The 21,830-nt window shown below is 37.9% G+C and overlaps 3 protein-coding genes across 7 annotated transcripts; 2 read left to right on the top strand and 1 right to left on the bottom strand.

Moving 5' to 3' along the window:
- The first annotated feature begins 274 nt into the window (after positions 1 to 274).
- On the top strand, positions 275 to 11,358 carry ilf3a (interleukin enhancer binding factor 3a). Of its 4 annotated transcripts, none has more exons than XM_084128500.1 (19): positions 275 to 363; positions 786 to 957; positions 1,269 to 1,386; positions 1,556 to 1,755; positions 2,356 to 2,524; positions 3,292 to 3,439; positions 4,306 to 4,397; positions 4,744 to 4,839; positions 4,964 to 5,075; positions 5,154 to 5,251; positions 5,967 to 6,066; positions 6,485 to 6,565; positions 6,705 to 6,892; positions 7,432 to 7,566; positions 7,663 to 7,788; positions 9,461 to 9,604; positions 9,711 to 9,807; positions 10,191 to 10,523; positions 10,599 to 11,358. In XM_084128500.1, the coding sequence occupies exons 2-19, from the start codon at positions 803 to 805 to the stop codon at positions 10,736 to 10,738; spliced, it is 2,532 nt and encodes an 843-aa protein (XP_083984626.1). In that variant the 5' UTR covers positions 275 to 363; positions 786 to 802; the 3' UTR covers positions 10,739 to 11,358. The 4 variants fall into 4 exon arrangements, with proteins under 4 accessions (XP_083984626.1, XP_083984628.1, XP_083984625.1 ...); XM_084128502.1 differs by having other exon boundaries at positions 2,359 to 2,524; XM_084128499.1 differs by having other exon boundaries at positions 308 to 477.
- Positions 11,359 to 12,556: 1,198 nt separating this feature from the next.
- On the top strand, positions 12,557 to 15,984 carry acp5a (acid phosphatase 5a, tartrate resistant). Of its 2 annotated transcripts, none has more exons than XM_084128775.1 (6): positions 12,557 to 12,715; positions 14,195 to 14,285; positions 14,410 to 14,609; positions 14,823 to 14,947; positions 15,118 to 15,463; positions 15,542 to 15,984. In XM_084128775.1, the coding sequence occupies exons 2-6, from the start codon at positions 14,195 to 14,197 to the stop codon at positions 15,797 to 15,799; spliced, it is 1,020 nt and encodes a 339-aa protein (XP_083984901.1). In that variant the 5' UTR covers positions 12,557 to 12,715; the 3' UTR covers positions 15,800 to 15,984. The 2 variants fall into 2 exon arrangements, with proteins under 2 accessions (XP_083984901.1, XP_083984900.1); XM_084128774.1 differs by lacking the exon at positions 12,557 to 12,715 and adding an exon at positions 13,984 to 14,097.
- Positions 15,985 to 17,210: 1,226 nt separating this feature from the next.
- Positions 17,211 to 21,040, bottom strand: LOC311092249 (uncharacterized protein). The gene is made up of 2 exons (XM_084128776.1): positions 20,505 to 21,040; positions 17,211 to 19,558 (listed from the first exon to the last, which is right to left on the bottom strand). The coding sequence occupies exons 1-2, from the start codon at positions 20,731 to 20,733 to the stop codon at positions 19,242 to 19,244; spliced, it is 546 nt and encodes a 181-aa protein (XP_083984902.1). The 5' UTR covers positions 20,734 to 21,040; the 3' UTR covers positions 17,211 to 19,241.
- Positions 21,041 to 21,830: the final 790 nt, after the last annotated feature.

Raw genomic sequence — 21,830 nt, forward strand, 5'->3', positions numbered from 1 at the left:
TCCTGACTTAATCTAAGCCATGTCTGTGAAACCAGACCTATATGGTTGAAATCATAGGCAAAGTAAAAAAGAAAAAGAAAAACACGAAAATGCCTCAAAAAGCACTGGCTAATAGTAATAGCTAATAGCCGTTGTTGTAATTATATCTGCAGAGGGCATATTTTACATTCATACTGTTAAAAACAAATTTTGGCGTAAAGGCAGCAAAGACGCATTAACATTATTCAAATAAAATAATCTCTGAATGCAGTTCCATATACTTCCTCTAGGCGTGGAAAATTTTGACTGCGCATGCGCTGCGGGGGTCAGAGCGTAGCCCGGAAGTTGAGCATTTTCGCTTCCATTGAATAAACTGAGCGAATGGTGAGTAAAACAAATCTGTTTAGATTTGTAGAGAAACACACGGGCAAGCAATATTAAAGTCTACGTGATCTTAAAGACGTCTTCGAGTTTTTATTAACACTAGCAGCTGTGCAGGTAAATATGAATGGTTGTTTCACGTTGTGCGTTTAACCAAACGACTCGTTCATGCGCGTGCTAGCATGCTTCTCCGATAACGAATGTTTTGTTACGCGATAGATGTTTTATATTGAATAACGTTACATGTTTTTTTATTGTCCTTTGTAGCATTACGAAGTTGTAGTTTTAATAAGAAATCCGCCAAGAACGTTAAACCTTTTTAGAACACCAAAGAGAAGCAGTTAACGTTATATTCACTGGCTTATTAACGCGCGCATGTGATTATGGGTTTGTCTGTTTGTCAACATTGTGCGACTTGTGTGCAGATCATTGTTTGAAGGATATGGCTCAAATGGGACATTTTCCGAGGCGGAGGGAAGGACCTCTTCCACCTCATCCACCACCCTCCTGGGACGAGCACCAGGCCTATGAGGAGCTGTTATACTGGGATAATCTCATGCAGGAGGGTTACCGCCTGCACCCGCAGGACTACGACCGGTAAAACACCTATACTATTCTTACAGCTAAACAGGCTTGGAATGTCCATGGAAAACCTATTAGCACAAAGGAATTTTATAATTCAGATTTATTTTTTTTCCAGGTTTTAAATAAATCTAAATATTAAAATCATGTTTTTTTTTGTGTTTATTACTTTTCTTTAAAGTTTTGTCCAGCATTCACAAATATCTGAAAAAATCTGGTGAAAAAAAGATGAGAGCACTCTAAATCCTCTGAGTGGTTTCTTGACACACTGAGCTGATTGAATAAACATAAAGATGCAATGAAACTAAATTCAAGTTCTGTTGCAGGTATGAAGAGTTGCGTTATTGGTATGACTGCTTGTGTTATGAAGAAGACCTCAGGCAGTACAATGATTACATCGTTGAGTACAGGAAGTGGGAAGAGGAGAATGTGCACTCAGGGGAGGTTTGTCACACCAATATATTAAATTTACAATGCAAATTCATTGTTTACAGAATATTTATTACAACTCTTTAAAAGACTAGTACTTTGTTTGCATAAATTAATGAGAAACAAATTAATAAATGAGGTGCAACTGCTCCAGTGTCATCAATTCAACACTTGTGTTACTCAGCCGCTTCCACCAATGAGGCCACCGCCTCAGCGAACGTTTGTGAACGAGGATCGCTATATAAAGGCCAAGCACACATCGGTGTACCCGTCAGCAGAGCAGCTGGATGCAGTGCAGAGCATGGTGTCTCATATGGAGTGTGCCCTGAAGTCCGTCTCTGATTGGTTAAATGAAAAAGAGAGTAGTGCCGCTGATACTGAAAGGTATGGGTATTGGTCATAGAAGTCATCTGCCCTAGTGCATTTACTTTCAAAAATTGAATTTCATTTTATGTTTAAAAGATATAGTTCATCCAGAAATGAAAATTCTCTCATTCTGTGAGTCCATATAATGACATTCAATGTCTTTCGCTTGTTTGACACTTGAAAAACAACACAAGGCGATTGTGATGGTAATGCATACAACCTCAGTAGATGAATCAATGTCTTCTCAAGCGAAACAATAGGTGTGTGTAAGAAAAATACAATTTCTTTTTTAAATTGAAGTGGTGGCCTCACATCCTATGTGCTTCCGCACAAGCTTTTGCCTATGTCACCCTTCCCAACGTCCCTCTTGTGAACGCTTGTATGACCGTTAACCGAAAGCATTGATTTATAGTTAAAAACAGTTGTATTTTTGGTACACACACACCTGTTGTTTCACTTCAGAAAACAATCGCTGTGTTGTTGTTTTTAAAGCATCAAATGAATGGCAGTCATTCATTGGCATTATATAGTTATCTCTTTAAGCTATTGCAAGATACTTTATAACACAGTTTTGTTAGAAGTATAGACTCATGCTTGCAGTCCATGCTGTTTTCCCAGCAGTGATTCACCTCAAAGTAAACTGCGTGGTGTTTTGAGAGTGGGCCTGGTGGCTAAAGGACTCCTGCTGAAAGATAACTTGGAGTTAGAGTTGGTGCTGCTCTGCAGGGATATGCCCACCAGTTCTCTGCTCAGGCTCATCTCGGGAAAACTCTCGGAATTCATAAAGGTTTTTCTCACCCTTTATTATTCAGTGCTATCATTATATAAGCATTCATTATCAGTGCAATGAATGTCTGCAAATAGCTCTGCTTGTGTTTCAGTAGACCCATTAAGAGGAACAAATGGCATCTTTCTGCAGAATGTATTGAAATGTAGGAACAAGTTAAAAAGAGCTAACAACACTACACTTGTATTGATATTTGAAAGCATTATAAAATTGTATAATGTTTTCAATAAATATGCAAGGGGCAATGTATACACTACCATTCAAAAGTTTGTTGTCAGTAAGATTTTTTTATAAGAATTAACACTTTTATTCAGCAAAGATGCATTAATTACATCAATAATTTTTTTTTTACATTTTCAAATAAATGCTTTTTTAAAAACTTTCTATTAATCAAAGAATGCTTAAAAAGAACGACAAGAAAGTAATAAGACTGTTTTTCATATTATGACTTCTGAAGGAACATGACACTGAAGACTGGTGTAATGGCAGGTGACAATTCAGCCTTGCCATCAAAATAAATTACATTTTAAAATATATTAAAATAGAAACGTTACTTTAAATTGTAAAAATATTTCACAATATTGCTGTTTTTATTGTATCAAATAATTGCTGCCTTAGTGAGCATAAGAGTCTACCAACAACAAACTTTTGAATAGTGTATGTATAGATCTGTTCAAGTGTGTGATTCCATGCAAGCCGGGTTGTTATAAGCCAATATTAATGAAAGTAAACTGACATGCACTTTGTCCTCTCACTTTCTTCGAAAGGATGTTACTGAGGAGAAATACGTCATCACTCCATCTATCCAAGAAGCTGCTATTATTGTTACTAGCACAAACGAGCCCATGCTGAAACTGAGCATCCATCTGACCTCGCCTATGGTCAGGGAGCAGGTTGAAAAAGAGGCATCTGGAGGTATGATCTCACACTTTCATTTTAGGACCCAAAAGACCTTCAGTACCATCAGAAGAGTGAAAATAAAGGTCCTGCAGGACAGTCCTGCTGCACTTAATTGTTGGATGCTGGATATGTGGTGATTCTTTCTGAGCCAAATACTGGATGCTTTCAGCATTTTAAATTTACAAGTATTGTCTTCGTTACTGTTCAGCATTTTACTGTTGAACATTGAAACTTGCGAACGTCACCTCTAAAGCGTTACGAAGGGTTTGCATTGCAGCAAAAATTATTCTGTAGGCTCATAGTTTAAGAGGTGCTTGTTGATTGATTTTTATTTTTAAAATATATATTCTACAGTGCCTTTGTTTTTAGACAATTGCAGATAATTGCAGCTAACTTAATTTTGTGTAACAACTGTTACTTGTACTCAATAAGGTGTAATCTGTTTGTCTAGAACAGGTTTCACATGTATTTTGCTGCAGTATTTACCCGGTTCACATCTGAATTCATTTAAATTAAAGTATTGCTTTTGTTGCCTGTGGTTGCAAATTGACTTTCTCAACCAAGCCTTCTAGTTTGTCAATTTTAGGGGCGCTGGACTTTTGACCAACTGGAAACTCTCTGTCTCGGAAGGGGGGACGCAGTTGGCTTACAGAAGAAGAGGGTGAAATGTCTAATGAAGTAGAGTAATATAAAGATGGTCATTAACCAGTGTTAAAACTGACAGGGGTGCATACTAGGCTTTGTGTTAGATTACTACCTGAACAGTTCCCCCTCTTCCTCTTGCCTGTGGGTACTGGGACACTGCGTCTTCCCCCTGGCCAGATGACAGAACCCCCCCTTGGTCAAACTGTACCTTGTCTTCTTACTCCATTCGTCACTAGAACCGTGCGCGGAAAGCTCTCCGCAGGACGCTCTGGACAGGCAGAAATGCCTGGCTTCTCTGGCGTCTCTCCGCCAGGCCAAGTGGTTCCAGGTTTGCATCCCGTCTTTATTTGTCTAAAAGTCGACTTGTAACTTAATCTGACCTTTGACCTGGGGAAAATACATATTTGCACATTGTGCTTCTCTGAGAAATACTTTTAAAGGCTGTTTGAATATTGAAACGTCCATAAATGCTTTAAACTGAATTGCGTATAACCTGTTTCCGTTTAAATGTCAGATGTATCTTACCCAGGTTGCAATTTGTTCGTTCTTGGTCAGAAACTATAATTTGGCCAGATTGATCTGCTTAATACAAAACGTCCTCTAAAAAGTATCTGGAAGTTCTTTCAAGATCCATAATAAAGTGTTAACAGGTTTGCTCTTTGTTGGGTTAACAGGCTAAAGTGTCCGGGGTTGAGTCGTGTGTCATCGTGATTCGGATCTTGCGGGACTTGTGTTCCCGTGTTTCAACGTGGGCCCCGCTCAAAGGCTGGGTGAGTCAATCTCAAACAACAAAAACTATATAACATTGCAGTTAGAAGTTGATGAGTGTTTTTGTAAATATATATACTGGTCACATTTCTGAGTATGTCTCTTTATTCATATGTCTGTCTGCAGATTCTTGAGCTGCTGTGTCAGAAGTCCATTTCAACCAGCGAGAGGCTGCTGGGACCTGGAGAGGCGTTCCGGAGAGTTCTAGAGTGTCTTGCGTCAGGGATACTAATGGAGGGTGAAGACTGAAACAAAGCATTGTCTAAGCATATTTTGGTGTGTTTTGAGTCATACTGAGCATGACCCTTCTCTTCAGATGGTCCAGGCATTTCTGATCCCTGTGAGCGAGACAGCACTGATGCTGGCGCTCATCTTACACTGCAAGAGCGAGAAGACATTACCCAGAGTGCCCAGGTGACTTGCAATCCTACACTATAGTTTGACTTTATTTTACAGTGTACTAGTCTATAAACTTTACAAATGAAAATAGTCATTATTTATTTGGCCCAATGTCATTCCAAACCTATATAGTGTTTTTATTTATTTATTGTAGAACACTAAATTCTATACAGTAACTATTCATTGTGACCATGTCTGTCAAGCTCCAAAAAAGAAAAATGTAATTTTAGATTATTCACTGAAAATCTTCACCTCTGCTGCAGCTCCCAAATATTTTCAAATAAGCAAAACAATGGCATCCAACCTAGTGAGATTTGTTGACATAATTTTTAAATCTGATCAAGCTCTTGTTAACACTGGTGAATATATGAACTGTTCATGTAAACATCACTCCTTTTTTTGATGGGAAGAAAAATACTGTAATAATACTGTAACAGAGTAAATGGCTGTGACCTATGGAAGCTTGTTTCTGCCATTTAATAAAAAATAAAGATAATTGTGACTTATCTTTTTATTCTCACAATTGCAAGGTAACATCTTATAATTCTGACTTTTTTGAAGTCGCAATTGCCTTTTTGTATTTTTTTTATTTATTTTTTATTTCATGGCGGCTTCTAAAGTGGCCTCATAAGATGGTTAATAAAGCTGCTACATTTACAATATTTCTAACATTTGAGAAAACACATTTGACTTTTTCACATTTAACTTGTTGCTTTCCTCCCACCCCTAGTTTGCCTTAAGGCTGTCAGCTTTTGGGCAGCTTTACAAAGTTCTTGGAATGGACCGCCTCAATTCCAAAGCATCTAGAATGCTCAGCGAACACAACAGAGGTACCAAAGCAACTTTTTCTGGTGTCCTAAACAGACTGTTCAAGAACAGTTTTACTTGTTTTCCTCTCTTTGAGTTAAAAAGCTGTGTTTGATTCTATATCTGTAAAGCTTCTATATGTAGAAAAACCTTATTAGGACTGCTTAAACTACTTGCATGAAAACTACAGGCGTAGTTCACATTGTCATTTTTATTAGGTGGGACAAGTTGCTGAACACTGAATAGACATTGAAACATAAAATGTTAATTAGTGAATGATGCCATTTTATTTTGAATAACGGAAAATAAAGATGGGTCAATGTTTTGGGTGCACTGGAGAGAGACCTTTGCATTTTCTAAATGGTATTATGAACTCCTATGACTGTTTTCCATATGTCCGTTATCCTATTTAATGCTTCCTTCCATTAAATTAAATTGCAGTGGGTGATTTCCCAGCAAAGAGACCAAGGGAAGTTTATGATGCTGGGGATCTTGAAATAAAATCGAAATTTCCAAGAAAAGGTATGCATCTCAATTTCAGTCTCTTTTTTGCATCCCCTTCTGTTACCCTGCACTAATTTTATATTTAATAGTAGAAAATTATAGCACGTCTCATCTGTCATTGAAATAAGACCTATATACCTTTGCTTGCTCCTGGCAGAAAAGAGCGAACCAGCAAATGCCCTAATGAAGTTGAACCAGCTCCGGCCTGGGACCCTCTACAGATTGGCATCACAGACTGGGCCTGAACATGAACCTCAATTCACAATGGCTGTGGAGGTGGATGGGATAACGTATGAGGCTACAGGCCCTTCCAAACGCAGCGCCAAACTTCATGTCGCCCAGAAAGTGAGTCTGCTGATACTCATGGGACGCGCTGTCTGACAGCCAGATTTCTGTGCGCATGCTTCGGATGTGTGCTTTTAGAAAACCATATATCAGACTGATATGCGTTTAAAACGCATGCAGATAACAAACTTTCATGATGATGAAGAACTGCAATGTCACGTGAGCGTGACTGCGATAGGGTGATAATAAAAATCAAACAGATTTTTTTATTAGTGTTTGGCAGAGTATCCGAGGCACGAGCTGTAAAGGCTCTGCCTTCTTCTGGAAAGCAGGGCAGGGAGCAGCAGCTCATTTGCATTTAAAGATACATGCACGAAAACAGCATGTTTTTCCTCCCACTCAAAAATGGGCATTTACAACATTGTGCGATAAATGATCTGTGGGGTATTTTGAGCTGAAACTTCACACACACATTCTGGGGACACCTGAGACTTATTTCAAAGGGGATTTATTATGTGCCTTTTTACAAGATGTAATATAAGTGTGAAAAATGAACTGTAAATTTCAGTTGTTGTCTATGCCATGTTCACAACACACAGGTGCTGCTGGCATTAGGTGTGCCCTTGCCGTCTGAAACTAAACCTGCTGATGAAAATAAGAGCCAGTCAGTTGCCGCACCTGCAGCCACTGGTTCCGATGAAACCACTCCTTCAGGGTCTGATGACGGCACTGAGGTTAGCGTCCTAAGACCTTAAACAGCTTTGGGGTTTGATATGTTTGTACACTCTGGGAGTTTGGTTTGGCATGATTGGTTCCACTTCATCTTGCAGGGTGGACCCATCCTCACCAAACATGGCAAGAATCCTGTCATGGAGCTCAACGAGAAGCGGCGAAGTCTGAAATATGAACTTGTCTCTGTCAAGGGACGCTTCAATGACAAGACCTTCACCATTGAGGTTAGACATGTTGAATAAAGAATGATAAATCACTAGGATGATGGGTTGCAAAGACATATTGGGTGGTACCTAGTGGGGAAGCAATGGTACAGTGCATGGTTACAGCAAAATCGGTCTGTGCTTTGTTTGGAGTGTATTATACACTTTGCTGTCAGAAAGGGTTTTTTGAAAGAAAAAGAAAAGGAAGCATTAAATTGATCAAAAGTGACAGTCCTTGCAAAAGATTTCTATTTCAAATAAATGCTGTTCTTTTGAATGTTCTATTCATCAAAGAATTTAAAAAGAAAGAAAGAAAAAATATATATATCTCAATCACTGTTTCCACAATAATAGTAAGCAGTAAAACTGTTTTCAGCATTGATATAGAGTTTTCTAGAGCATCAAATCAGCATATTTGATATTAGAAGGATCATGTGACAAAGCCTGGAGTAATGATGTTGAAAATTCAGCTTTGTCATCACTGGAATAAATTATGTATAAAATGAATAAAAAGTGGAAAGGGGGAAAATTTTAGATTAATCCATCAATTATTGAAAAATCAAAATAATGAATGTTAAATTTAGTTGTATATGCCCTGCATACCATTAATGGGGGAGAATAGAGGCTACAAGAGTCCCAAGTTTTAAATCTCAGATGCAGTTTATGTAACCTAAAATTACAACAAAACAAACAAAATACAAGAAAAGAATTCAGACAGTAAAATGACATAATATATTGTTTTTTTGTGTTTTTTTCTGGATATTTTGTTCCCTGCTGCTCAAATTAAAAAGCAGGCAACATATGTACTTTCAATTATCTGCAACAGAAAACAAATATATAAACACTAAAGAAAATATCAAAACATATATTAGCAGTAATTCATCAATGTTAGATCGACACCAATCGCTCGTCATATGTCCAATAATTCGTTGTTAAAACGGAGCTTTTTTCCCTTTTCTCTAGGAACCCAGTCAGTCAAAGACAACTTGAGCAACTCAACAGTATATGTTATGTGAATAAATTGTTTCAATAATTTCCATGTTTCAAGCGTCTTTTTTTAAATCCTATATTCTTAAACATACACTGAAATTGTGTGTAGCTAGAACTTGTTTTCTTTGATATGACGTAAATACATAATGATGAATGACAGAAGCCTGAGATTTCCTACCAAACCCGACAGCTCTTTTTATAAATCACTTATTACAGTGACTCAGTATTGCAAGAACACCTCTCATTTTTATTTACCATATGAAGCTGGAGATGCATTGTAAGTGATAACGAGGCATATCATAATTCTTTTTTGGTAGGCCATAACTTTAATTTAAAATACTTTTATAAAATATTATACATTTATGTTTGCATTCACTCGTGGAAAACAATGCACTGCAGCTACAAAACCTATATCCTCTCTATATCTTTATATTCCTGTCATTCAACCCCCAGATCAGACTGTGAGCAACTGTGCAATCATTCTGCAATATATTCTTATTTATAAAAAAATTATTTAAAAAAGTCCCTTCCGTCGCCCTCAATCCCGTTTCTCATGATGATTTCCTTGAATAAGCATGAGGACAGTCCTGCTGCTAAAATCTACTCCTTTGACATGTTTTCCGGCTGTTCTCGCTTTAAACAAAACTTATGCATATTATGCAGTTATGCATATTTTATGTGCATGTGTTTTTCCCTCTTTTAGGTGGAGGTTGATGGGCAGAAATTCCAGGGCTCTGGATCAAATAAGAAATTAGCCAAAGCCAACGCAGCACTTGCGGCTTTAGAACAGCTCTTTCCAGAAGGTTCTCCTGCAGACCCACTCAAGAAAAAGAGATTCCCTCCTATGGTAAAGACAACATGTTTTCATGGAGCTTCTTTTAGCCTTTTGTCTAATATTATTTTGTCCTTTTGTTAAAAAAATATATATATATATATATTTGTTTTCTCTTTAGGGCTATGGTATGGCTGGGGTACCTTACAATGCAGGCAATCGAGGTAGAGGAAGAGGCAGAGGTAGAGGCAGAGGATTCAACACTGGCAATTTTGCAGGTACGCTAACATCATTAAATGCTTCAGTCTCCGTTTCTAAAAAAAAAAAAAAAGTGCCTACCCGCCGAGGCATGGTCTCTACAAGATCCCTGAAGGCATCTGGCACCGAGATGCTCTGACCTAGTCGCCTTGCCATAACAATTTGACCCTTGTCAAAGTCTCTCAGGTCTCTATTCCTGGCCATTTCTCCTGCATTTAAAACGTTGATTACAAGAACTGATTGTTTGCTTACTGTCTAATCTACACAGATCTTAATATGTGGCCTTGTTAGGAGATGATCAACGCTTCGCCTGTAACTTGTCAATGTTTTGTCAGTATATGCATATTGCCTGTTCCTCTAATGTGGATGTCTACTGAACAACTCTATCCATTTGTCTCTTCAGGCTCCACTACTGCTGGACTGACCCCAGCCGTGTCTGTTACCAACTCCAGCACGCCTATGATTCCCCAGGAGGACCCGTCTGCAACCGCTGCCATCAGCGCGGCCACCTACCAGGCTGTCCCTCCACCAATGACTGGCTATTATAATCAGTACTCCCAATCCTATTCACAATTCAAAAAACCCCTCAATCAGGGCCAGGGTCAGATCCAGAATCAGAATCAAAACCAGAGCAAAACAGCAAATCAACAAGCTCCTCTTGTTGGACCAGACTACGGCTATGGATATCAAGGGACTGGCATGGGTATGGGAGGAACACCTGATTTCAATTATGCAGGTGAGTTTCAGTGCTGACATGCCGTGTAATAATTTAAGACCGAACTATCTGAAACTGTTGACTTCTTCTTAATAGCATACAGTGGACCACCAGGTACAGCAACATTCGGGCCACCTGGAACAACAAATCAGAGCTATAGCTTCACCCAGAGCGCCTACCCCAACCTGGGCGGCTACAGCAGTGGAGCCAGTACCACAGACTACACATACAGATAAATGTTCCGTGTGCTCTCCCAGCTTGAGGATGTACAGATGCTTTTTCAAACAACTGATAAGTCATTTCTGTAATTCTATAGCCTACTAAGTTGAAACATTGACTCTGTGAACCTTTTGAGATTTTATACTGTTTGTGTTACTTTTGCCGTTTGAACTGCACCTCGGTAACTGAATTAGCATGGTTTTGATTCACCACTAGTTTCAGGAAATAATACATCAGGATGGTGGAAGTTCTGTCTGTGCCTGAATGGTTGGTGTGACTCAAATGGAATTAAGTGTCACATAATTCTGTTTTTCCCCAAAGGTATATTTATAGTCATCCTCTTATTTTGCCTCTAATTTTTTTGCAGGTTTTTTTCTTTTTCTTTTTGGACTGAATGTGGACAGTAGGATGAACAGACTTTGTTGTTTACTTCCCTGAAACCACTCAAGTTGTTCCTTGTTTGGAGTTTTAAGAGGTTTGATTTGCGTTACTCGGTTTAATCTTGGTATCGTCTTTTATGTAGAATGTAGCTATTCACTGTTAAATAGGCAAGTGCAGGAAATGTTGTTCTCTGAGGTGGATGTTGTAAGTCATATATTTGACCTGTGCAGAAATAAACCTTTTTTTCTATTTTTAATTGCTTTCTTGATTCATTTGACACAAGTTTTGAAACATGTTCATACCTACTCTTGTATATATATATATATTTTTTTTTAACCAAATATAAAGACCACCCTTTGGGTCGTGGTATACCTGTGCTGTGAAACCTTTAGTGATTAAGCATAAGAACAACTTTTATATTGTTCGTAACAATTCAAGATGAACTTTTACTGGACTGAAGCAATTTGATTATCCATACATCATTTTGTTTTTAAATTGTGTTAAAATGTTTCAAATGTGATGCATCAGGCTTTTGCAAACTTCATTTACATCTCTCAATCATCATTGTATTGCATTACATTTTATGTTTCTATCCCCATCATTTTACTTTTTAGCTACATATCAAAAACTTAACCTAATTGCATATTTTTGCTCAGTTTGAGTATGAGCTATATATTTTCCTGTATCATACTATAGCACTTAGCAGCCTTAAAAGCCTGATTTATACTCAATCAAAAACATATGGAAACTTTTTTTTTGTCTTTTTTTTTGTCTAAAGGGTCAATGAACGCTTGCTTAAAAAAAAAAAAAAAAAATCATGTTAGGCTTTACATGGTTAAATATTGAAGTATGCCTCGGATGAAAATATAATGTTAGTTGTTTTATGAATTTTAAATTGAAATATAAAATTTTTACTCTCTAGCCTACTGACTGAATAGTATGTGGACACCTCTTATCCCTCAACAGATTTAAGATATTAACAGATAGGCTCTTCCAGTCATTTTTATGAGGACAGTTTTTAATCCTATGCCATACAATAACATTCTAGAGAATTCTGTGCTTTCAACTTTGTGACAACACTTTGGGGAGGGCTCTTTTTCTATTTCAGCATAACAATGATCCTGTGCACAAAACAAATCCATATGACTGGTGTGAAGTAACTTGACTGGCCTGCACAAAACCTGAACACCTCTGGGATGAACTGGAACGTCTGTGCCTGATGCCCTACATTTTGTCAACTATAGCCTCAAAGCTGATGGGAACTAAAAGTCACAAAACATTTCATGGGTTTTATTGTGTAAATAAGTTGATATGATTTAAACAGCATTTATGTATGGTCTATGGTTGACATCTGAATGGGGACGGAACAGAAAAACAGAACAGAAGTAAAACCAAAGGAAACATTAATCTTGGCGTGTTTGAAACAAATGTATTTGTCACATGAGTCTGTGGTCATTGAATCAGTAGGAACATGCTTTTCCTGCATGGTTAAGTCACATGCATACACACACCCATCCTTATATGGGAGCTGATATATAGTGGATGAGGGGAAACAGAGCATCCAGTGGAGGGATCACTCACACAAGGATACACCAAGGACTAAGCCACACATTGTGAGTCTTATTTATCTACTCTGGATAATCATAATGTCAAAGTTTATAAAGCCATAGTGTTTTAATAACCACAGGTCTATTGTCTATTTCTCAGTTATGGTTTAGTCATGCGACTTTTAGTATACAGTTCCCCTTTTCTGTTTGAATACCATTTAAATGATAATTAAACTAAAACGGTATTTTGTATTTCACATCATTGGGAAATTGTATATATGTACATGTTTGCATGTCTGTGTATTCAGAATACTAGCATACTACAGATATGGTAAAAAAAAATATTAAGAGTAGTGTGCTGCTCTTTAAAAAAAAAAAAAAAAAATGAAGGTATTTTATTGCCGTCTGTAGTTCCATTAAGAACCTTTAACATCCATGGAACCTTTCCATTGCACAAGGTACTTTATAGTGGAATAGGGTTCTTAAGATTAGATTTCAAATGTTCTTCACACAGAAAAAAAAAATGGTTCTTTTAAGAACTGTCGTCTTAACTAAAGGTTCTTTGTGGAGCTCAAAATGGTTGTTCCATGGCATTGCTGCGAAAACCCTATTTTGGTATGTCGTGGAAATTCTCAATACGAATACAATCTACTAAATCTGACTTCTTCACCACTGACAATTCAAACAACTTCCATTTGTAAATATAATAAAATAATATACTACAGTATCTCGAGGTAATTCCCTGAATTACAATCCAATCCAATACTTCCCTGAAGTATAAGTCCTGTCAAGAAGCTACTACCTCAATCACACTTGAGCCGTTTCTTTTGTTGTCTTTTAAGCTTAGAATCTTTAGTACTTCTATTCCTCAGCAGCGCAGCATGTATCTGACACGACTCCCAAGTTGCTCTTTGCAGAAATTAAGTTAGCCGGGAGATCACTGGTCACAACAACCGAGTCTCCTGGATAGAAAGATGTACATTTAAATCATACAGTTGAGTAAAAAATCAATGTCACTCAATTCTTCTTCACTGTGATTCATTCTGGTGATTGGTTTGAAATGATCAAAGCTTATCAAATGACTGTTAGTTCTACTGTGTTAAGCACTTTTTGGGTAAGTCTACATGGTCTTTGACCTGATCATCCGTAGTCTGCATTTTTCTGTACATTTCATGTTGAAAATACCCTTTTTACCACTTTTGAGACCATTTAATTAAATATTTCTATCACAGGTACCTTTATTTTAAGAGTGTTTTATGCTATTTAAAATTCAGCTTCAGGGTTTCCACGATCCCATTGGTCAAGCTGATCATCAGGGTAAAAGAAAACAGCTGTAATTGAAATCAAGGCATGGCTTTTTGACGATCAGAATGATATAAATATAGAGGTAATGCTGTAGAATGGTAATGAGGTGTAGAGAGAGGACTCTCAAAGAGCAAAAGCTGCTGGTGTGGTTTCTTTCAACATGAGTTTTGTGTTTCAGTTCATGTGTGTGGGAATTGGTTAGTGAACTTTATATGCTGTTGTTTCTGTCTTTCCATACAGATGGCGTCACCACTAATGCTGGTGTTTTTAACTGCTCTCCCTGGGGTCCTCTGCTACAACTCCTCATTCATTGACCTGGAATCTAAAGGAAGTGAGTATTTGTGTTAATTTCTTTTTTTTAAAAAGTATGTTTTGTCCCAAACCTTGGTATTAAGGGTTATGGATATTTGTAACCTCTAGTGTTTACATGCCTGCCTGTTTATTGCCTCAATCAGGTAACAAGTCATCCATCAGATTCCTAGTTTTGGGGGACTGGGGTGGACTGCCATATCCTCCCTATGTTACCCCCATAGAGAAGGCCACTGCCCGCATGATGGCCAAAACTGCTTCCCAGATGGGCGCAGACTTCATTTTAGCGCTTGGTGACAACTTCTACTATAAGGGTGTCAGTGATGTCAACGACCCTAGATTCCAGGTTTGGCTTCGGGAGTTTAGATTCTGAGTTTTGTAAATGCAGGGGTTTTGTGCATCTTTGAAAATTGAAGCATGTCTACTGTTGAATTGTTAAATGCTAATTTCTCACAGGTGGTTGACTATTGGTGTGACCATTTATAGTTGTGTGCTGGGATTAGAAAGTGCAAATGAGTGTAATCTAATGTAGGCCACAGTCCCATTATGCTCTTTGTAGGTCACGTTTGAAGACGTCTACACTCAGGATTCTCTTAATATTCCATGGTACGTCATTGCTGGCAATCACGACCATGCAGGAAACGTCCTTGCTCAGATTGAGTACAGCCAAAAGTCAAAGAGATGGTATGTGAGCCAATCTATCTAGGCCTCCATGTCTAATTGAGTTTGGTTTCCTGGCTCATAAGCCAATTTGCTGTGCTATTCTACTGTTAATACAGCTGTGCTTAGTGTTGACTTGGCAGACACCCTGTTCTTGTCCAAATAGGCTGTTTTAATATTATTCTGTCTCACAGGAACTTCCCATACTACTATTATGAGATGAACTTCCGCATTCCTCAAACAGCCCGCACTTTGACGATCATTATGTTGGACACGGTGTTGTTGTGTGGCAACTCTGACGACTTCCTTGACCAGCAGCCCAGAGCTCCCCAAAGTGGCGTTCAGGCCAATAGACAACTGCTGTGGCTTCAGGAACGCTTGGCAAAGTCGAAGGCTGACTATCTCCTGGTGGCTGGCCATTATCCGGTGTGGTCCATATCAGAGCATGGGCCAACCGACTGTCTACTAAAGAGTCTGAGACCACTGCTTAAGAAGTACAAGGCCACTGCTTACCTGTGTGGCCATGATCACAATCTACAAGTAGGTATACTAGAACACTTTTGATCAAGTTTAGTTTGTTTCAAGATATTTGACTTCACTTCCACTTTGCCATTTCAGTACATCAAGGAGTCTGGTATTGGTTATGTGGTTAGTGGAGCCGGTAACTTCATGGATCCCGACGTGCGGCACCGCAACAAGGTTCCTCGAGGCTACCTCAAGTTCTTCAATGGTGATGCTGGCACCTTGGGTGGCTTTGCCCACGTGGAGGTCAACAAGAAAGAGCTGACTGTTACTTTTATCCAGGCTAGAGGAACCTCTCTTTACAGGGCTGTTCTTAAAAGGCGTGATGATATTTCGAGAGAGGACTACGTTTGAAGTTTCTTAAACCGTTTTAATGTGACTTTGGGATATTGACCCAGGTCTTTTAGCATAATGCTATAATTTAGTGAAGTGCTCAAGATTCAAAGTGCACGATTGAATCAAGTATTTATACGTTTTAAATGTTTGTTTTGAAGACCTGTAAGTGTTTTTAAAGTGATTATTAAAACTCCTTTAAACTACTTTTTAGTCCCTTAAGTCTGCTTCTCAGATTAATTTGAATTAATGCCTGCCGTAGTGTATTAAATCGTGTTTGTAACTTTGCTTTTCTGATATTGGTACTTCCTAATTCCAAACACTCGATGGTGTTTAACATAATTATACAAGTTCTAAAACTGGCCAACTAATAATGCAGTGGCCTGTCATGGGTCTTGAGTTGCAGTTTGGTTCTGACTTTTTTTTTTTTGGCCCTTCAATGCAAACTTAATTGGCTTTGTATAAAACCTGATCCTGTTCTCCCACAAAGTTGGGCACCTGCTAGCTGTATCTGACTTGCATCTCTTTGGAACAGATCAGAATCCAATACTTGCTTGAGTGTGAACCTGACAATCAAAGCTGATTGAAAGTGACTACAGATAATCTGGGAGAAATCCCTTTTCCTTCATCTAAACTAGCACATGCTTTGCTTTCACCTTTAAGCCAGACTAATCTATAATAACCCTCAAGAGATTGTTTTTTTGCTTCTAATGTTCAAACTTTTTTTGGGCATATCTTTGTTTTTATTCAGTGAAGGGTGCTGATCTTCACAACATAATTAGAAATTGTGTAAATCTAGGACTTTTTGCAGAGAAACCTACAGTTTGGCTCTAACATGTTGTATTATATAATTTGTTTAAGGGAATGGTGCTTAAAAGAATGGTGATTTTAAGCTTCATGATTTAACCTGATGAATCCCAGCCTTCACATAATATCCTTGGCAGTCAGGACGCCAGCCCTAATTCTTTCTGCACATGTTGTGACTGTCCTCAATTCAATCTGGTCAAATCTTTATTCCCAAACCCTGATTTAACAGTTGGCAAAGTCCTTTACAATGTGCAGCCCATTTTAATTTAGCTTTTAGCATTATGTAAAGCCTTGCAAGGGGTTTGAAAGGAAGCCATTTTGTTTGTGTAAGATGTTTTCGCTCCTACAACCAATATCCAGGCCAAAAAAAAAAAAAAAGACATTTATGTGAACTTAAACATTCATGATGCCTATTTTCCATAAATTACTTTTTGAGCAGTTCTTCAAAATTATTTATAGCTTTTTGTTCTTTGTTGCACTAAACTGCCATTTGGCTAATGAGGGTCTGAACTCTGTGGAGGGTGAACAGGTCAATTTGCCGTTTTAAGTGGCTCTTTAGTATTAGTGTAATGCTAAGCCTTCTCTACAGGGTGATTTCCTGCCTGTGACAAAGTATGAACTACTACCGGTAACTAATAGGTTTAATTGTCCTTTACCATCATATTGCTTTATAATTATCCCCAACCCATGTTACATTTGGTCCCTATATTCTTTCACTACAAAGAAAAGGTTTTGTAGAGATCATTTGCTTGAATCCTTAAATTAAAATTGATTAACAACAGGAAAATAAAATATATTATATTTTGAATGAGATGAAGTATATGAGCATATTCAACATCACAGCAAGTTTGATAAATGCAGTTTGATAATAACAGTCAGCAACAGTTATCTAAACAAGTGAACCGGTGAGGTCACCAGCACTCAAATGTCATTTAAGTCCAAAGATTAACAAGTACAGAGTGTTTATACAGAAAACGTTTGTAAATATGTATAAAATAACTTGAATTCTACAAGAGAGAAAACCATGACATAGACAACATTTAAAAAAAAAAATCCAACACTATAGAAATGTATAAAATGTGAGAGGGTGTGATTTGCTAAATCTGTCACTGTTTCTCGCTCAGGTTTAACTCACAGGGCAAAAAAGGGGAGTGTAATCTGATAGCATCCTTACTTAACACTTTAACTCTTGCTCTTGACCAGCTAGTCAGTTAAGCTGATCCTCGAATGGTGCCAAAGCTTAGCATGACATGAAATAGGAGTGACACACATGCATGGAAAAGAGTGCATATATACATACAAACAGCCACAAAAGACAGTCTACTCTCAGCTTGTTGACCTAATGTGTAAACATGGGCAGCGCTGTAGCCAGACGGGATTTAAACTTGGACCCAAGTTTGGTTTGAAGAAGAAAAATGTACCAAGCACAATGTTCTCTCACCATTCCTGAGCGTCAGAGCAGAAACAAAAGCTGATGCTCTCTGTATATTTTTCCATCGTCTCTGGTCGCATTCATGTGTAAATTGCGTGAGCTTATTTTGTCCATTGGATCGAATGATCTGAAACATTTACCCGCCCATAGACCCTCCCCTCGAAGAAATCAGGACAGAAGTGGTTGAAAGTGGCCAAAAGAGACGGATTAAAACACCAGGTGTAAAAGGGAATGTGTCTCCCTCGTCTACTTGTGATCCAATTGACCAAAACGCATCTTAATACCAGGTGTAAACAGAGCCTTTGCTTAGTGCACCTTGAAAATAAGATGTTGGATTCCGAATCCAATCCAGTTTCACTGGCCACAGTTTTAGTATTACTTGTTTCCAAATAGGCCTTCTGTGCAAATCCATAAACTGCAGAATGTTGGTTATCCTGAGTTGAACTGAATGATCCAACAGTTCAAACATGTTCTGAGGATATATTTTGGCTTCAGGATGAAGGCTGCTCCTGAATTGGCACAATCCTACAGACGTGATCGTGCAGTGTCTTCACCCTGTCCTTATTTTACCGGACAGGTAATGCGGCTTGGACTGGCATGGCTGTCCGCTTATTGAGGTCGTTTAGGGTCAACAGCACTTATTTTAAGAACAGGCTACTCATCCTCACATGCTCCACAGGACAAGGCCCGGCTTTTGCAGTCAAATTGAAAAGCATGGGGTACAGTGGTAAATACCAACAACACCCTCATTGGGCGTTGAACAGAAAAACAAAACTTTTCAGTTAATTAAATCATCTAATTAAAGAGAGGGATTTAAGCTTATTTCAGTGGTCCACTTTAGACATTCTACTATAAGTAACTCATTAAATTGCAACTACATGTCAACCAACTGTCTTTAGAGTATTAGTAGATGTTATGTTAGGGTTAGGATTAGTAGAATAAGTTGACATGTAGTTGCAAAGTTACTTATAGTTAGTAGAATGTCTAAAGTGGACCATCAAAATAAAGTGTTACCTTCATCCAAAAAGGAAGATCTTTTGTTTTATGGAAAATGGTTGTCCTAAAATTCTTATTTCTTGGTCAACTATTATTTTAAGACTGAATTGGTCTTAGACTGCAATCTAGAGTGAGCCATTGTTCTGAAGTTCAAACTTTATCAGTCCCATCTCTTCTCTCGTGGAATGATACATGTAAGAGAGTGGAGCTATGTCCTCTAATTCTGGGTCAAGGAAAGACGTAGACCTCATGTGGGGTCTTGGTGGGGCTCCTGTTTTCCCCTGAATGAGTTTGAGGCAGTGCGGGGCTGTTGAGCACACTGTGAGGAGTGGGAAAGAAGTGAGGGATAAATGGGATGGCTGCCAGAAGAGGGCTGGCCTGGGGGCTGTGGTCCAGAGAGAGGGGGATGACCACATCATCCTGATCCCAAACGTGGAAGGCGTTAGGGTGGGAGTGTGTGAGGACTGGTGGCATGTGCGTTGAACCATCATCACCTGCCTCACTGCTGGCCTTTAAGATCTCCTCGTCTGGACCCAAAGCCCACTCTGAAAACACACGGAAAATACACAGCAGGGATATATATATGTGTGAATCTCAAGAAAAATGTCAACAGAAAAATAAATAAGAAAGTGAAGCCTATTTTAGAGCACATTTTTCTCAAATTCGCATTAATGTAATGTGTCAAGATGTTGTTTTTCTCATTAATGTAATACAGATTTTTTTAAATTACAATGGAAAAATTATGTAGAAATGTTATGTAGGCTATAAATACATTACATCTATTTATTTATTTTCTTCATATTTTCTTTTTACATGATGACAATGAGAACTGTGGGGAAGGTGTCCAAGTATCATGAAAATAAAATCACAATGCAAAGATGTCAATGGTCCTAAATTAAGCTTCATTTTATAGCAATATACTATTTATTAGCCATATTAAGCATTATCTATTTATCTATCTATTTATGGGAATTATTTTTGAAGTACAACCTGACAATGTTGAAGACATTATGTCATCTGAGGTCTGTGTTTCTCTCATGATTCATGCCAAATTAAACTATACACATGAACACAAACTAAACAGTATGCTTAAATGAAAGTAGGAAATTACATCACATAAAATAAATCACCCTTTTCAGCATATGCTTATTGGATGCGATGGAGATATATCAGGTCTGGGCTAGATGATATAATAGCACACTTAAAATAATAACTACATCAATATCAAATAACTAAAATCAAATTTTATCTGCAAACAAACGAAGCATTTTCTCAGAACTTCAATCATTTCAATCATTACAGTTTAGCTGAATTTTGAACTATATTTATTGTATAATTTCTGTAAGTTAATCTTTTGAAATAAATAATAACAATTATAATATTTTTATAGCCTACTTTATCACCATGACAACTAGACAACCACATTACTTGAGCAAAATCTGCTAACTTGTCGACCACTTTTAACAGCAAGCTAATCAAAGCAAGATTTACCTAAGATGTCATAAACGAGGTCTTTAATTAAATGTCCCACAATGGCATAAGCGACAGCGACCACCACCACCGCGGCCATCATCAGGTAGAGGAAGGCTTTGGGGATCTGGATGAGATCTCGGGCTGGAGGTTTGTAGGTCTTATACAGCGGAGACTCAAATGCCCCATACGGAGACCCGTGATCCCCGTAGATGGAGGTGTTGAACTTGCTCATATTCACATGGTTCATTGTCGAACACGGCTTGTAATTTCACCAAAAGAAGAAAAAATATATATATTCCACTTCCAAAATGTGTCTTGCTTGTCCTCCAGACAGTTTAAGTTACGGGAAACTATCTGTCGGTGAGTAGACGCGGCGCATAATGAAATAATAAAATAATAAATTATTAGTAGGCTACTGCTAAAGTTTAATGCCGTAAAACAAAGCGGTGCACTCTTTCAAGAACGCGATTTCAAACCAGGTATTCTCCTAAGTATGCTTTCTGATTAGATGGGCAGATGGACTGTGATGTAAGTGTTGGAGTTTTGAAGATCTCACACCATCGACCGGTCATGATCTTTTCTCGGACAGCGAGACGATTGGTGGATTTGACGCGTCATCACTTAAGTCTCATCCAGGCGCGCGCACGGGTCAGTCAAGGTCAACCAGAAATCGTGCTCTGCTCTAGATAGATGTTATACTGTAATTGCCTATATGTGCTATCGGAAATGTGCTACTTCGCTCTTCTGAAGTCGTGATTACGAGCTCATCGCATTCAAATTTTGACTTGAGAGGGCGTTCGTCCATTTTTTTTACTAGGAAACAAGTATTTAGGATAATTCCTATAGCACGTGTAGTTAGCATTAGACACAGATACATAGAAGATTCGAAACATTCTCACGCATTAGGCTACTAATTATTAACACATTTTTACTTTTATAATGATCTGGTAAATATCATTTTCTTATTTTGTAATGATCTGGGAAATACTATATAACCTAATGTAGAATAATTCGTTATTTAAAAGTGTTATTGAGGAAATTTAGCTTTTTGTCTGGGTAGTAGTTAGATATACTTTTATGATTTCTAATGAGCCTGATTTAGAATTATTAGTTATTAAAGTGTTATTGAGGAATTGTCAGGGTAATAAATATAGTTTTCTACTTTTATTTTTTCAAGTGATCTGGTAAATACTACAGTAGACGAATGTAGAATCATTAGTCATTAAATGGTGTTATTGAGGAAATCTAGCTTTTTTTGGCTGAGAGTCTGGGTAATAAATATAGTTTTCTAGTAAATACACTTATTTTTCTGAATGATCTGGTAGATACTATATAGCCTAATGT

The sequence above is a fragment of the Abramis brama genome (genome assembly GCF_963993115.1).
Source record: "Abramis brama genome assembly, chromosome: 11".
Taxonomy (NCBI): domain Eukaryota; kingdom Metazoa; phylum Chordata; class Actinopteri; order Cypriniformes; family Leuciscidae; genus Abramis; species Abramis brama.

What these genes read in the sequence shown, in the direction of transcription:
- ilf3a (XM_084128500.1), top strand. Translation starts at nt 803, where the DNA reads ATGGCTCAAATGGGACATTTTCCGAGGCGGAGGGAAGGACCTCTTCCA. An exon ending in AGAATGTGCACTCAGGGGAG is followed by an intron (nt 1,387 to 1,555) that starts GTTTGTCACACC and finishes TGTGTTACTCAG; the next exon opens with CCGCTTCCACCAATGAGGCC. An exon ending in AGTGCCGCTGATACTGAAAG is followed by an intron (nt 1,756 to 2,355) that starts GTATGGGTATTG and finishes CTGTTTTCCCAG; the next exon opens with CAGTGATTCACCTCAAAGTA.
- acp5a (XM_084128774.1), top strand. Translation starts at nt 14,050, where the DNA reads ATGGTAATGAGGTGTAGAGAGAGGACTCTCAAAGAGCAAAAGCTGCTG. An exon ending in TCAAAGAGCAAAAGCTGCTG is followed by an intron (nt 14,098 to 14,194) that starts GTGTGGTTTCTT and finishes CTTTCCATACAG; the next exon opens with ATGGCGTCACCACTAATGCT. An exon ending in GCCATGATCACAATCTACAA is followed by an intron (nt 15,464 to 15,541) that starts GTAGGTATACTA and finishes TTGCCATTTCAG; the next exon opens with TACATCAAGGAGTCTGGTAT.
- LOC311092249 (XM_084128776.1), bottom strand. Translation starts at nt 20,733, where the DNA reads ATGAACCATGTGAATATGAGCAAGTTCAACACCTCCATCTACGGGGAT. An exon ending in CCTCGTTTATGACATCTTAG is followed by an intron (nt 19,559 to 20,504) that starts GTAAATCTTGCT and finishes GTGTGTTTTCAG; the next exon opens with AGTGGGCTTTGGGTCCAGAC.